We start from the raw sequence: 15915 nt of genomic DNA on the forward strand, positions 1-15915 counted from the left end.
ATAGAATTGCCAAGTGGCATCATAATTATTTTCCAGTTAGGTGATAGAAACCCGAAGTTCTGACATGTAGCCAAATGACAATTCTCACATGGTGGAGAGTGGAAGGTAGACAGTGATCCGCTTCCAATTCTGGAATCTCTCAGAGGTGTAAACTGAACTTTCTGTGTAGTGCAGACAGCCAATGGTTGGAGGAACACACTCTTCGGTGACAAGATGCCAGTCCCTGCCATTGTTCAGAGAATACTGGAGCTGTACACCGTGGGAGTCGCTAAAGGGCTTGCTACAGCCCATGCTCATTTCAAACTGCAAGAAAGTCGATGCTGACACATGAAAGTCCCAGGTCTCAGCATAACGAGGTTTTCCTACAAAAAAGGAAAAGTTTAATGGCAGCACATAATTGTGCTCTTTTCTTATTTGGTGTTTCTGCTCATCATGCTTTCAGTGGCAAACAAAACTCATGTCTTATCTATAGTGTCTCACATGTGCTTTGGCTTTTCATCTCACGTTGACTATTTTTATCTAGTTAGCATAGACTCAGAAATATGGAAGGCTTCTAACTTGAAAAGCTTTACCATCTTGAGACAGGCTAATAGAGAGTCTGCAAATTGTAATACTGCAAATTATGAAACATGGGAATGTTTTCAGATAGGTACTTTTGCCCCACTTTTAAGAAACCTTAGTCATATTATGCATGCCATGAAAGACAGTTCCTGCACAAACTGTTATTGGGCTCACCAAGTTACATTAAAGGACAACACAGGTCTTTACTTCCAAGAGCCCCCCTCAGTGCAGGCAGTTATGCACACAGTTTTGCATTAGAGAATCTGCTTTTGGGTTTTAGTTAATTTAATCCTCCAGTTAATGAAATATTCTCCCTTTATCTGGTGAAAACGTATACCTATGTTTTCAGTGAATATCAGAGCAGTATCCATAGAGAGACAGTCAGTATTGACTTGACCTCCTTGGATTCGATACCAGTTGGCTTGCAGATCTAAAGAGCCATCGAATTTGTCTTGAAACCCAGTTTGCGAGCTGTCGTTCATTCCTATAAGGACGTCATCCAAGGCCCACTGGGCTGAGTGCTTCCCTGAAATCAGATGAATAAAGGCAGTCAGAGAAGGTTCATTATATAGCAATAGGAATATCTTTATGACTGTGGCTTTAAATCAAATTATCTAGAAATCGACAGCAAATTAAGAAACACACAGCACAACGTGGCTTTAACTGGATGATCTAAACGCTACCAGGAAACTTGGGGTGAGCAGTAACTTGCCATGTTGGGGTTGCCACCATCGGAAAGCTGTTGCAGGTGTCTTTGCCTCTCGTGGAAGGTCGATGGAAATGATCTGTGGTTCCAGAAATGACATGAAGTCCAACTCTCGAAGCAAATGCCAGAGTATCCCATTGTCATTTGAATATTGAACAACAAGCCCTGAGTTAAAAGACATAAATCCAGTTACTTAGACAGCTCTCCTAGAGGCAAAAAAGGCAAGGGACAGTATTATTTGAAATGGCAAGACTGCAGGATTGCATCTCATAGGATGAGGGCACATTCATCTAACTTCCAAGGAATGAATTCGTAGACCTGAAGGCTCATCAATTTCTTGACAGTTTCTAATGCACTGACTCCTAGGAAGTGGGGGGAAAAATACATAAGCTCTTTTTAAAGACCACTCAGCTTTGTATGGGTGATGAGTAGGTTGGTAAGGGGGACATAAAAATCCACTCCAGATTACGTATTTGAATGTTAGATTCTGTCCTGAACTTTACAAAGTCTCATATCATTATTATATACTCAGAAAAAATATCTCAATCTCCCAGTACAAAACCAAGAAGTGCTCTTTGCCACCAGTGTACCAGATAGGAAGCACAGCCCAACGTGAAGGTCTGTTAAACAGAACAGAATTTTTACTGGCACTTCACACTTTGTCAGCCCTTGGTCACTGAAGACTGAATAAAGACAAATTATTAAATAGCAAAGCAGAAGAACTCACTCCCATCTGATGGTTCTACCTTTCTTTCTCTACCTTTCTAGTTCTACCTTTCTTTCTCTGTGTCATCTTTCCCCTTCACTTACCCCTTCTACCCCCCCTCCCTCTGCCTGTCACCAGGTGTGATTTAGGGAAATGCATGTTAAAGTTTAAGATACTTCGTGTGCTATTCCTGCTATCTATCCCAGAAAAATTTTTCTTTTAAAAGAGGACACAGGGAAAGGGTAATGTTGAATGCAAAGGAAAAAGTTGCTAATGATGAAATGGTAGGAATCAACAGGATATATATATGATCATTAGCAATTAATAAAAAAATATATTTTACTTGATGTGGGGGGGGGCAGAGGGCTTTCTTGGCATCTATCTGATTGCTATTCTATAACTGTTCCTAAGACTGGCACTGCATATTCATAATTATGACTGGGGATATTGAAGTGCTTTCTGAGTATTCACAGAAATTATGTTCAGTAAAGTTGCATTTGTTATATTAATTTTATTATGCTCTAATCTTTTTGTAATTGCAATAATTCATGGTTCTTACAATAACTTTTTAGTTTCCTCATTATTGACTAACCAGAACATCTCAATCCCTCTGTCATGTTGCACAGCAAAGAGTTTACTAAAATTAAGTTTCAAGAAATAATATGATAAAATATAGAACTAAAAGAAAGCCTTTTAAGGTTAATTGATGTTACATGGAATTACTGTCACCACATCTGACAAGGGGTGATGCCAGAAATAATAATGACTAAGAGGCAAAAAAATTGGAAATCTCAGGAGAATTAATCCTACCATATTTAAAATACAAGAAATCATCGTGTTTGACGAGAGGATAAAAACAGCTCAAAGAATAGGAACTCTCTGGGGAGACAGTATGCTGTGTATGCGTGTAGACATGCGCAGTTGGAGCTTCAGTGGGTGGAGGTGAGACCCATGTGCTGGAGAAGGGAGAGAACCACACCAAAGTTCATGAAGAACACTGAAGCTAGGCTCTTTCTCATTTTTATTCTAGTCAAGGTGAGGAGCATCTGAGAAAACTCCAGTCTCCAACCCTCGATGTTTTCTCAAAATATAGTTTGTCTTGTAGATATTAATTTGTTTGATATGGTTTATATTTAATAACATAGGGGAGAGAGAGAGAGGGAGAGAAAATGAATAATTTAGATAGTTATCTGGGTGACCTATTTAGAAAGCAGATACAGTACGAAGAAATGAAGCGTCACAAGACTAAAATCTCACTGGTGGTCCTTTAGCACCTTCTACTCAAAGTATGGTCCAAGGACCAGTGCTTGCATCACCTGGGAACTGGCTCTACCTGTGGTGTTTTTACATGTCCACAAATTCTTTGACACTCCTCCCATCAAAAGTGAAGCTTAATTCTCTTTTTGAGTGTGGCTGGACTCAGTAACTTGCTTCTAATAGAATATCGTAGAAGCGACAATGTGTGACTTCTGAGAGTACGCCATAAAAGGCGCTTGCACTTTCTTCCCTGCTCTCTCATGGTGGTCTTTCTCTGAAGAAAGTCAGCTGACAGGTAGTAAGGACACTCAAGCAGCCTATGGCTAGGTCCACTGAAAGAAACAGGCCTCTTGCCAATAGCCATGTAAGTGAGCATCTTGGAAAGAGATCCTCCAGCCCTGGTTGAGTCTTTAGATGACTGCACCGTCTTGGCTTTTATCTTGCATACAGCCTCATGAGAGGTCTGGAGCCAGATCCACCCAGCAAAGCTGTTCTTGAATTCCTGACTCACAGAAGCTAGAAGATAACAGATGTTGCTTTAGGCCACTCAGTTTTGGAACGATTTGTTACGCAGCATACCACCCAAGTCCTACTGAATCAGAATCTGCATTTGAAAGCCTCCTAAAGGATTCAGATGTACACAGGAATATGAGAAACACAGCTCAAGAGGTCCATACTCCATTTGGTTTCTTCTTGCTGCCTTTCTCCTCATTAACTTTTTCAGGAGTGTCACTTATACCTTCAGGCAGCCACAAGATCTACAGAGATGAGGGCCCCAATTCTGCAGGACAACGAAGTGCCTTGCAGATAAGTATGAAGGGATGGAGAAATGCAAGACAGGGAAACAGCAATATCCATATTTTATATCAATCGCTGAGCCTCTTCAGCTGTGTCATCTAAACACTGTCCATCTGAATACACCAAGCCATCTTAGCTCATCTACTGAGTGTTTAAGGAACATAAAACATTTTCCTTTTTAAATTACAATTTCATCTACAATCTTCCCAGTCTTATTGAAGATAGCCTAATTTTGATTTTAATTCCAAATATGTAAATTGAGGCTTCAGCTTGAGTATGTAAAAAATTGTGACTTTCATCACTAGAAGAGATTTGTTCAAGGATTTAGGCAGATTTACATTTTAACAACCACTTTTCAATAAAAGACTGAGAAATGCCTGTGGGATGTAAATTACACAGGCAGCAGTGAGTTCAAGAAAATGGCTCAGAGTCGTCCAGAAAAAGTTGTGTTCTTAAAGGAATCCTAAGGGAATAAGCCCAACAGGGCAGACAAGAGCATTTGTAATCAGAGGTTAAGTATAGAGCAGAGCTTCAGGTCAGTAAGTGGATGCTTCCCACTGTACTCTGGCCAGAGTTGGTCTTTTTTTCTCATATACAAATAGGGGTACGGATTTGTAATTTTCAGAAGAGTCATGCACATATGCACATGCACACAGTTGCTACACTGTGCCAACCACAAACTATTTTTAAATAATAATTTTATTACAAGGGTCAAGGACAACATTAAAGTGCTCTACCTCTCCAATCAGCTAGCAATGTCCTGGGACAGGACCCCATCTACCTTTGCATCCCTCAAAGCTCCTGTGTCTGTGTGGGCGGAGAATGTGCTCTAGAAATACTCCTTTGCTTTGAACTACATATTGTTTCCGCAGGGTGATCCTGTAAAAACTTAAATCAGGTTACGTCACTACCTGACCTAAAAGCCTCCAATTGGTTTCCCTGACGACAGTGGATTCCGACCCCACCTCCCTACCACTGACCAGCCAGGTCCTGCCTGACTGGGCCCCTGCCCCTCGCCCCCAAGCACTCCTCGACCTTCACATGCCCCAGGCCACCTGGCTTTCTTTCTGTTCCTCCAATACCACAATTCTTTTCCACCTCGTGGCCTTTGCTGTTTCTTCTGACTGGAAAACCTCCCCTGAGCTCCTCCTGTGCTGGCTCCTTTTCACCCTTTAGATTTCAATTTAAATGTCACTTCCTCAGTGAGGGCCCTCCCAGACCATTCTATCGAAATCTGTATCTGCCCCTGCATAAGTTTACTTTCCATCTCATCAGCTTATTTATTTCTGTCTAGCCCATCAATCTAACATCTTGCTTATTTCTTTTCGTTACCATTGATTTTCTGACTCCTCTTACTAGAAGGTAAGTTCCCTTAAGGGCAGGGCTTCTGTCTGCTATGCTCATCATTGCCCCACTAGTTCTTCCCATCCTGGCATGTGGTAGTCTGCATGTCTTGTCCCCTTTACCACACACTCTCTTTCCTTCTGCCACGTGGCTGGCAACATCCAGAAGCTCCCCAGCAGCTGTTTCATTATCCTGGGTGCTGGAATGAGGACCTCAGATGACCCATGAGGAAAATGCAGCACAAAGGACAAATCCTTTTTGTTTTAACCCACAGAGATTTAGAGGGTTGTTTGTTATTGCAGCATAACCTAGCTCATCATGACTGATGCATCCGTCTTTCAGTGACACTGTGTCGGTGCCACCTAGAACTGTGTCTAGCTTAGAGCAGATTCTTAATAAATGTTTGTCAAGAGATTAGGAAATGCAAAATAGTCTATATAAGTTTCTAGACTGCTGCTTCAGTAAACAGATTATCTGGATAATTACTAGACTAAAAGTACTGAGATACTTAGAAAAAGTCATGGAAGCTTTCAGTGATGATATGGCCAAGGACATTTAGAATTGATGAACAGAGCTATTGGTAGCTCTATTGACTAACAGGTACTATAGTGTTTAAGCCAATATGTTTTACATAGTCATGCCTGAGAGAATAACAAACTTAGAAGCTGCAAAATTCTTCATATACTATTTACGAGGTCAATGTTTGGAGGAAAACCTATCTGAGAAGCTCATGGATTTTGTACCAGGAACCAACTCATATGCGGGGTCCCTTAAGGAATCCGTCATATCTGTAGAGCAACTGAAGGCCATCTATGTATGTTTCAAGCCTTATGAATTTCTTTCAGCACTGAATCATGGAGGCAGAAGATGGTATGGATGCCTAGAGAGAGGAGAGTTCTGGGCAAGGAGAGAGGCAGTGTGCATGGTGGTTAAGGCATAGGCTCTAGAGCCAGCATGAGTGGTTTGACTCCCCGCTTATCTACTTACTGACTGAATGATCTTGGGTAAGTTACTTGACCTCTCTGTGCCTCAGCTTCTACATGTGTAAAATAGGACAAATAATAGTACCTATGGCAAAGAGGTATGGGGAGGATTAAATGCATTAACAGATAAAACACTTGGTACAGTGCCTTGCATATAGTAGGTACTCAGTAAAAGTTCATGTTTATTACTACAAGAACTGCTCCTTCCACCAAAGGATTCTAGTACCCTCAGGATGCTTACGGGCGGGAAGCAGAGTATGATCCGCATTCAGCAATACCCTATGCAAACAAGTTCCTAGACCTAAACCGTGCTGAATGTAAGAGTCTCTGCAATTTCGTTTCCTCCCGTGTAAAGTTATAAAGGAACAGGTTTCCCTGTTTACAGGCTTAAGGATCTGGATGAGGAATCTTAGAGACCAAGGCTCTATGTAGTTACCCACTCACTGATAGAGGAGAGAAGAGAAGGAATGATCTAAGGTAGTGTATCAGTTTACAAAATCCCGGCCAAACTTTGGGAGGAGAAAGAACTAATTTGCTAGTAGTAACTGTAATTTCTATGGAAATATAGCAGCTTACCTTCATTTCTAGCTCGTGGTTTGATGCAGGTAATTCCTGAAGTTTTGCTTCCAATTTGTATATAAAACTGAACGAGTCTGGGGGAAAAAATCCCAAAACACTTCAGTTTACTTACAAATAGATGAGCTCAGAAGAGATTTAGCCCTTTGTATTTTGACACATTAAAAAGTAAAACTCCTATAATTCTTAGGTACTACTTTTAAATTCGAAGGGCATATGACAAACAGAAACTACAAAGATTATATAGTAAGTTAATTCTGCAACCATTTGAAAAAGTTAATTAATATGACCATTAATTTTATTCTGGAATAATTACTGAAACAAAAGGAAACAGTTTAATTCCACTTCATTGTGACAGTCTGATATGATTTAATGAAATCACTGAAATGGGAATTCCTTTAAATTGAGATGATACTATCCTTGGAAACTCAGGAGGAAAAATCTAACATTAAAAAGTTGAATGCTGGGACCTCCCTGGTGGTGCAGTGGTTAAGAATCTGCCTGCCAATGCAGGGGACACGGGTTCAATCCCTGGTCCAGGAAGATCCCACATGCTGCGGAACAACTAAGTCTGTGCGCCACAACTACTGAGCCTGCGCTCTACAGCCCGCGAGGCACAAGTACTGAGCCCGCGTGCCACAACTACTGAAGCCCGCGCGCCCTAGAGCCCAGGTGCCGCAAATACTGAGCCCACGCGCCGCAACTACTGAAGCCCGCGTGCTCTAGGGCCCACGTGCCACAACTACTGAGCCTGCGTGCTGCTACTACTGAAGCCCGTGTGCATACAGCCCGTGTTCCGCAACAAGAGAAGCCACCACAGTGAGAAGCCCGCGCACCGCAACGAAGAGTAGCCCCTGCTCGCCACAACTAGAGAAAGCCCGCACACAGCAACGAAGACCCAATGCAGCCAACAACAACAACAAAAATTGTTAAAAAAAAAAAAAAAAAAGTTGAATGCTGTATTTGTTTAGGGCCAGATAGTTACCTGTATTACTGATTTAGACTCAGATGGTTTAATTTTTCACAACTGACACTCACTCAGTGTGATGTAAACCATGCCTCAGCCCACAGTAAACCAACCTACATGGCAGGCACACCTCTGTGACAAGGACTCAGAAGGAAGGGAAAGAGATCGAAGGCAGAAAAACTATGACACAGAACCCCAGATTTTAGTGAGAAGAAGGTCTAAAAGTTTCAAACATTTCTTTGGTTTCCTTTCTTCCAATTCTAAAATAGTTTGACTAAAAATAAAAACGCACAGTTTTATTTTAGGTGTGCTACTATTTCATTTGCCCTTAAAACTAAGCATTTATTTATTTTACCAGTAGGTGTCAGTGTAGGTATTTTAAATTTCTGGAACAGTTTTCAATAAGTGAATACAAATAAACTTAGATAAATGGGGGTCATGACATTTTTGGACACAGAATTTAAAGTTGAAAAAAATTCTTTGTTTCTCCTGGCATATATTAAAATTAATACCAAATAGTTTTCATAATAACACAGAACTTTAGAAAACCAAGCTGACATATATTAGACACACAGGCCTTGGTGATGACTGTACGCTGATTAATGAATTGGAGTATAAGTTTTGCAGAAACTGCCTATTTTATTATAAAGTTATGCTTTATTTTTATATATCAGAATCTATATAGAGAAACATTACTATGTAAACCCTCAATAACAGAACAGAGTGTTGTAGGTTAGAACACATGGCACGGTAAGTACTATGTTCATGGAGAAGTATACCAATTAACTATTCACCTGATATTCCTGGTGTCCAGAGGGATGGTCCTTGCTTCCCTTTTTCCGGGGCCACTGAAGTACAGAGACTTGCCATCGTTAAGTGTTCCACAGCCCGTTCCAATCTGGCCTCCGGTTATCTTGTACCACAACGGACTGAGCTTCCCCTCAAACCTATCGAACATCTCACTGTGGTTAGGGACAACAGACACACAGGTTCCTTGTGTGGCTTCCGAGAAAAGAAATACACAGGAGAGAGGTTTTGTTAAAATCATGAGACGTTGGAAGTTACATTCAGTGCATGGGCAAAAGAAGCATTGCCACAGGTGTTAGGGGAAAGAAACCACATCAAAATCTGAATCTCCCAATCATCTGTCTGAAATACAGCCATCACTTCTAACATCAAAAACACTATTCTGCTCCTATAATTTTAAATTTTTAAACAGAGAGACATCAGGAACCACACATTTCCATGATTCTTGTTACTCAGAGGATTTGTGTAAACTGAGAAATAGATTTTGTCCACAACAAAATTGGTTCATTTGTTCTTTGTATTAGTGGATCAATAAGGGGAGTTAATCCCAGATTTAAAAGAAACACCCTGAAACCACGAGTGACAGCACTCTCTACAGAAGGCCTGCAACAACATATGTTTGTCTTTGGTCACGCACCAGATGAAGGGCAGAGCACTGAAAAGCTGGGAAGGATCCTTTGAAGTTCCCTCCAGGAAAAATTCTATAAAAAGATTTCGGAGCTTATAATATTTTCTCCAATTTTACTGTTTAATCTCAGCTTCCTTTTTATTTTGCTTGTAGCAACATCCAAGGGTGACTGTGGTCAGAAAATACTTCTCTTGTAAAGTTCTCTTTTGGCAGTCTTGGGTTTATCATTTCATAAGTTGATTTTTACTTTAAATGTATACAATTACATTTTGTATAAAAGCAATGTAAAAAGCACAGGCAGCCAAGTGGTTAAGAGCTCGGCTGCCAGGGTTTGAAGCCCAGCTCCAGCAGCTCCTAGCTTTGTGACCTTGGGAGAGTTACTATACCTCTCTGTGTCTCAGTTTCCTCAAGTGTAAACAGGGACAATAACAGTACTACACTATAGGGTTATTTATTGCTAGAATTAAATGAGGTGAAATAAAAACACCTACTATAGTGTCTGGCATGAAGTACGGACTCAAGCGATGTTAATTATTTTTACTATTAATAATAAATAAATATACTTTAGGAATGAAATTTGTGTTGTCATGCGTTTCCTTCTTAGGCAGTTCAAAACTACAAAATATCTCAGCACCTCATTTGCCTGGGTTACAAATTCCTACAATTAGGACTTAAAGAAGAATAAACTCAGAATCTATTTCCTTGGAAGAAGTGACATGAAATATAGTAACTAGAGACGAATATTTTACAAACAAATCATCAGACATGTCTGCAGCCTTACCGGTATACCCCAGGTCGCAGAAACACACCCCTGAAACGCAGTCCCCATGGCCACTGCAGTAACTGGGACAAGGCTCTGATATGTACACGCCATCCAAACCAAAGGGAGGCACATTCTTCTGTGAGCTGCTCTCTTGGATCCATCGGAATCTGGTCTTACTGTTGGGAAAAACAGCACAGGTGTTTCTTGTACCAGTATCTCATAGCAAAGCACTGAAATACAGAACGTTTCAGAAAAACTCAAGAGAGATTTAATATTTATTTGGAAGTCACATTCACTTGATTGGTCACTTCACCTTCATACGGTGTTTCTCAGATCTTTCTCAAAACTTCTTGATTTTTTTCTTCAGCATAAATATTTCAATATCAGGAAAATCAGATAAAGAAGATTCTGATGGCCAGAAACATATTATATAGGTTTTTGCTTGTACATTTTAAGAGGCTATTTGGGAATCTTTGAAACCATCAAACAGAATGGTCTTTGTTAGGACAAATGAGAGGACTCTGGCTATTTGCCATTCTCATGATTCCGGGAGGACAGAGTCCAGTTCGTACTGACAGCTCTATTCCCACCTGTTGCCTCTTCTTCTTACCTTCAAATCTCCAAGATGCTCATTCTATAAACTCTTAGCAACCAGCTGGGCTGCCAATGAACACTGGTAACTGCCAACAAACAAAAGAGGGACCTGGTCCCAGTGCTTCAAAACCCTGGAACACCAGTGGCCTGGGCTACTGCCCAGTCCTATTTTCCCCACAACAGTTGTGAGGTTGCCAAACTAAAACTTGTCCCAGTTGCTTTCTAACCTTTCCAATCCCTTCAACACATCTCTTTTCTTTTCAAATATATGGAAATCCACACACATCTATAATTTCATACCAAGAAAACACCTCTTCCTTCTCAGTCCTACTGACATTAAAGAGGGAAGATGGATTAGGTTATCTGGATACCAGTTAATTCTGCTGCCAATATTTATAGACTTTTGAGTGAATTCAGTTTCTTAGTAAACAAGAATAAAAAATCTTAAAGATTAATGAAGATTGTCAAAGATAACTGTAGACAAAGGTTCCTTTTCCCCTCTATTATTGTGAAAATAATACAGCAGTATCAGAATGCATTTCTTTCTGGCTCTTCAAATAGCTTTGGTAATTTGGCAACACTGAATCATAACCCTGGCTTTTTTTCATTATTTTAAGTTACCTACTTTTAGCAAATTTGCAAATGTAATTAACGATGTTGTTTTCTAGGTTTTAACTAATGCAAGTCTTAACACATTCCTCATTGTGTCAAGAGGAAGGTGAACACATCTTTTATTTACTTTGGAAATAATTCAAAATATATTGGTCTTATTTTTTAAGGCAAAAAGACAATTGAATTGAAGATTAGAAAAACAGAGCAAAAACAGAAAGGAAAAGAAAAAACTCATGGGCTTTGGGAAAATTCCTCCCAATAAAGTTGTAACATTATTTAGCCTGTGAAGATATTTTTCCTTTCAAAGGAAATAAATGGAATTGATGAACAGCATCTTTTGCCAATTGCTCATAAGAAAATGGTAAGCCCTCTATGCCCCTTCCAGAAGATAAGCTGCATATCTATGATAAAAGAGGAAAACATACCAATTCCCTGATAGAAGTCTTCTTTAATTAGAAGTCATACTTGCCTTTTCTTTTACGATTCTATAATATAAATAGAACCCAGAGAAACATGGATCTATGATTTCCGCCACATGGAAAGTGAAAAAAGGGGTAAGAATAATTTCTTTTCTTCACCTAGGCTCTCTCACCTGGGCAAGATGAGGGCATCTCTCTATCAACTGTTCTGTTTCATGGAAGAAGCAAGTTCAGACTGAGCCCCAGAAGCATTCAGAAAGTTGAAGAATCCCAACTGTAGGTAGAATTCTAGAAGCTTTGGTAATTCGATAGGGAGAGAAGGGTAAGTAAAGCCCTTTGACTCATCTCTGATTCTTGGGGTCCTGTTGTTGTCATTATAAAAATAAAATAATCAAGGTCTGGTCTGGCCAGAGAGATGAGGCACCCTTGTTTGTAGATTCTAAGGCTGCTATAGACCCAAGAAACAGAGTAGGCTGTTAGATACTTGAGAAGGCAAAAGACTTCAGGAGCTCAGTATTAAGGCATCCATATTTAAATAAAGTTTTAAAAAAGCAAAATGACTAATCATTTGATTAATAAGGTGTCCAGGACATGGTGAATTATAGCTGAGAGTCCCAGCTGGACGCCCATATTTCAGAGTGAAAGGGCAAGAGATGGCACCTTTTCCTTCTTCTCATCTTTGTTAGTTGGCTTTTAGTTGGAAGGTACAAATCAAAGCAACAAAGATTTCACTGATCATGACATAAGCAAGCTTTGCTTTATCTCCATTTCTCCAAGTTATGCCTGGTTCCTGATGCCTACTGCTTTTCTGTTCTCTTAGGAGCACAAGCTTGGAAATGAGCACAAGTAATTTAGCAACCTTAGGGCTGCCTGAAGAAGAGGAAGAACTAGTAAGGAATTTACAGAAAAACATAATCATAGACCGTCGGAAGAAGGGAGGAAATAAGTAGGCCGAAGTTAGCTAATAGCATGTCTAGATTCCACATAGTTAATCCTTTTTTTTTAAATAGAGGAGATGTAGCTTTAAAATGATTAATATTATGAATGTGTGTGTGCACATGTGTACATGTGCTATTCATATCTTTTCAAGGAGACACAGCAGAATGCAGAACAATGATTTCTTGCTGAGCAGCACTGAATTTATTTTGGAAAACATTTTAGAAAGGGAGGTGTCTTCAATTAGCTAATCACCTGTTGCTGGTCCTTATTCTTCATTCAACCAGCATTTACAAGTGCCTAGAACATGCCAGGCGGTGCCAGGGCTGGGCACATGATGGGGAGCAGAATTCCTGCATGGTTCCTACCTTTATGATGCCCACAGTCGAATGAGAAGACACATTTAATCAAAGCCCTGCACAAAGAAATGTAAACGTGCAACTCTGATAACTATCACCATTAAGAAGGACATAGAGCCAGGAGAGCATGAGTCTTAGAGGTCTTTGACCTGACAGTCAGGAAGCTCTGGGAAGGTGTTATAGGACGTGATGATTGAGGAAAAGACAGAATTTAATCTTATGTAATTTAACTAGAAATAAACCAGAGTGCAATTCGACTATTCATATCATTGAACAAAACTTCCCCTTTGCCCTGCATGTTCTAGATTAGGAAGAAATAAAAGGTAAGACTCTTTCTCTTTGTTCTCTTCCCCAACTGCCACCTTTGTTCAAAGGATGCCTGAGTGATCAGGAGAACCAGTTTCTACCCCTCTCCCTTCCACCACCACACTTCAGAGGGGTGTTGCATCTGCCTCTCAAACCAGGAAGGTGCATGTGCACCTGCTTGTCCTGCGATAGGTGGTGGTGGAGGAGACATTCTGCAGCATAGTAAGCAACGGTGTTTCTAGCCCTTTCCAGAGACATCGACCTTTTGCATTCTGCACAGGGAGCCTAGAGCAGGCTGAGGGGCGTGCTGTGTGGTTGGGGAGACAGTCAGGAGGGATGTACCAGCACATATTTGCCACCACCAGTGTCTCTCCTCTGTAGGCAAGAACCAAGAGACTTAACATGAGCACAAACTACTCCTTTGAGAAAATCAGCTTCGAAATATTCGTCAAAGAGCAATGTTTTAGTAACTATTACAAGCATGTTGCCTTGTGGCAAAATAGGTCCAAACTTTAACAATTTTCACACTTAGAATTCTCAGCTTTCCAACACTGCATTTGGAGATATCTGAGTTTAACATATTGCAGAAGAAACAACAACAGCTCATTTACTTGGGTTGAAGTAGAAACATGTTTACTATTCTGTAGCAGAGAGCTCTCCATCACAAATGCCATCCACCAGCAAGCTGGACGGTATTCAAATGAACCACGAAGCCAGATGCTAATGAACAAGATTTCTTCTTCCAAAAGCTGAGGTCCAAGAAAATATTGATAAATTGGGAGCCTCAGAATGTTGGCTCACTTTGTGATGTTAAGGACAACCTTTTTTTATTTCTCAGATGTGGCTTTACCAACCGGGTGTTTCCACTCAGCGTCAAACAAACTGCAGTTTCAGATTCAACTTCGTATTATCTGGCTCTGGAGTATTGCACCAGAGGTGTGTTCCTTGGTTCCTGATTCTATTGGCTACTTTCACAGTGATGTCTTCCAGCATCCTGGTATCCTAGTCATTGCAGCAAATATGCAGCCCTTGATGCACTCCGGGTTCATGGCATGCTGCACTTGTCTATTTGGAAGAGATGTGGTTGGGCCACAGTTTCAGAAAAGCATGGGGAAGAGGCAGGCAGTGGTGGAGGAGAGAATTACAAGGGCTGTACTTTACATACCTAGCTTGAAATGGGCAGAAAGCAGGATGAAAGGGCTATTTAGCTGCAAACACAGATATGTTCTTATGGACAGATGTCTCAGAGGATGAAGCCTAGAGGGCAGAACCAACAGCTGAGAAGAACAACAGATTAGGGAGCCACTCGTAGAGAGCAGAATTATCTCAATCAAGAAAACTTTCTTATCCTGGACATTGCTCGTGGAGGAGGGAACCCTAGTAACAACAATCTTGCTAGCTTTCAGAATCCCTATGAGCCAGTGGTTGCTATGTGATTCCCATTCTTTTCTCTCTTTTTGAGTTGGGGTGTCTATTGTGTTTATCTTGTCATTGTCTCACTGTTGTATGTTGGGTAATGGGTGGGGTGGATAACTTGTTTCTTTAGGTCATAGGTCAATGGGTCAAGAGGAGCCATATCCAGGGAACTCTGACTTGATAGAAATCATGAAATCAGTGACTTAGTACCTGATGCTGTGATGAGATGAGCATTTGGGGGTTTTGGGAGGAAAGTGAGTACATCTGCCTGGGGGAGACATGTGAGTCATTAGGGCTAGGACAAAATATGGTAGGTTGTTACAATAATGACCCGCAATGGATCCTACTAAATCTTCTTCTACAAGACTTCCCTGCACTTCTTATCAAAAAGGGGAGTCTGCTTTCTCACCCTCTGAATCTGGACTGGCCTTGTGACTTGCTTTGACCACTAGGATGTGGCAAAGAAGACAGGGTCCTGCAGCTTCTATTTTTGTTCTCTGGGAAACACCTCACTGTGGAAACTGTTATGAATACTGGGATGGATACTGGGATGAAGACCACTATAGAGAGAAAAGTCCTACTAATCCCAGACACTAGTCAATCTACCAATTGAATGCAGCTACATTATAAAGCTTAGGAGAGACCAGCAGAAGAAATACCCAGCCAGTTCCATAAAACCATGAGAAATAATAAACCACTGTTGTCTTAAGCCACTAAGTTTTGGAGAGGGATGTTGCATAGCAATAGGTAACTGTACAAATATTATCCTAGGCTGTACTGAGGAATATGAAAAAGGAATAAAGATGATTTTTAAAAAGTAATGCGTCTACGCATTCCTGATCTTTTTGCCTTCCACTGGTTAAGAGATGACATGGTCTGGAATAGCTGCCTTGGATCCAGAGATAGAAGTTGTGTGTTCAGAATGGCAGAGACACCCTGTAAACTCTGAAGTCCTCACCTGTGGACCATTATGCAAGAAAGAATGGATTTTTAACTTGTTTAAGTCTTGTTAAGCATTTGTATTTGTTACTCTGTTATAGTAGCTGGGCCTGTATCCTAACTAAAGCAGAATGCAAGTCAAATTATTAAATTTCACTAAAGAAGGTCAACTCATCAACTCTGCCACATACACATCAAATCATTTGAGTCCCTCTTTGATACATAACGAAGTACACTG

At 40.5% G+C, this 15915-nt stretch overlaps 1 protein-coding gene across 4 annotated transcripts in view; it reads right to left on the bottom strand.

The window, feature by feature from the left end:
* RELN (reelin) overlaps positions 1 to 15915 on the bottom strand; it is a 522413-nt gene that overhangs the window by 92192 nt on the left and 414306 nt on the right. For all 4 annotated transcript variants that reach the window (XM_030834331.2, XM_060304789.1, XM_060304788.1 and 1 more), the window contains exons 29-34: positions 10115 to 10272; positions 8693 to 8900; positions 6932 to 7008; positions 1274 to 1432; positions 899 to 1087; positions 89 to 362 (exon numbers count right to left, since the gene is read on the bottom strand). In XM_030834331.2, coding sequence (XP_030690191.2) covers positions 89 to 362; positions 899 to 1087; positions 1274 to 1432; positions 6932 to 7008; positions 8693 to 8900; positions 10115 to 10272 — 1065 coding nt within the window. The remainder of the gene's footprint in view (positions 1 to 88; positions 363 to 898; positions 1088 to 1273; positions 1433 to 6931; positions 7009 to 8692; positions 8901 to 10114; positions 10273 to 15915) is intronic.

The sequence above is a fragment of the Globicephala melas genome, chromosome 9, assembly GCF_963455315.2.
Source record: "Globicephala melas chromosome 9, mGloMel1.2, whole genome shotgun sequence".
Taxonomy (NCBI): Eukaryota; Metazoa; Chordata; class Mammalia; order Artiodactyla; family Delphinidae; genus Globicephala; species Globicephala melas.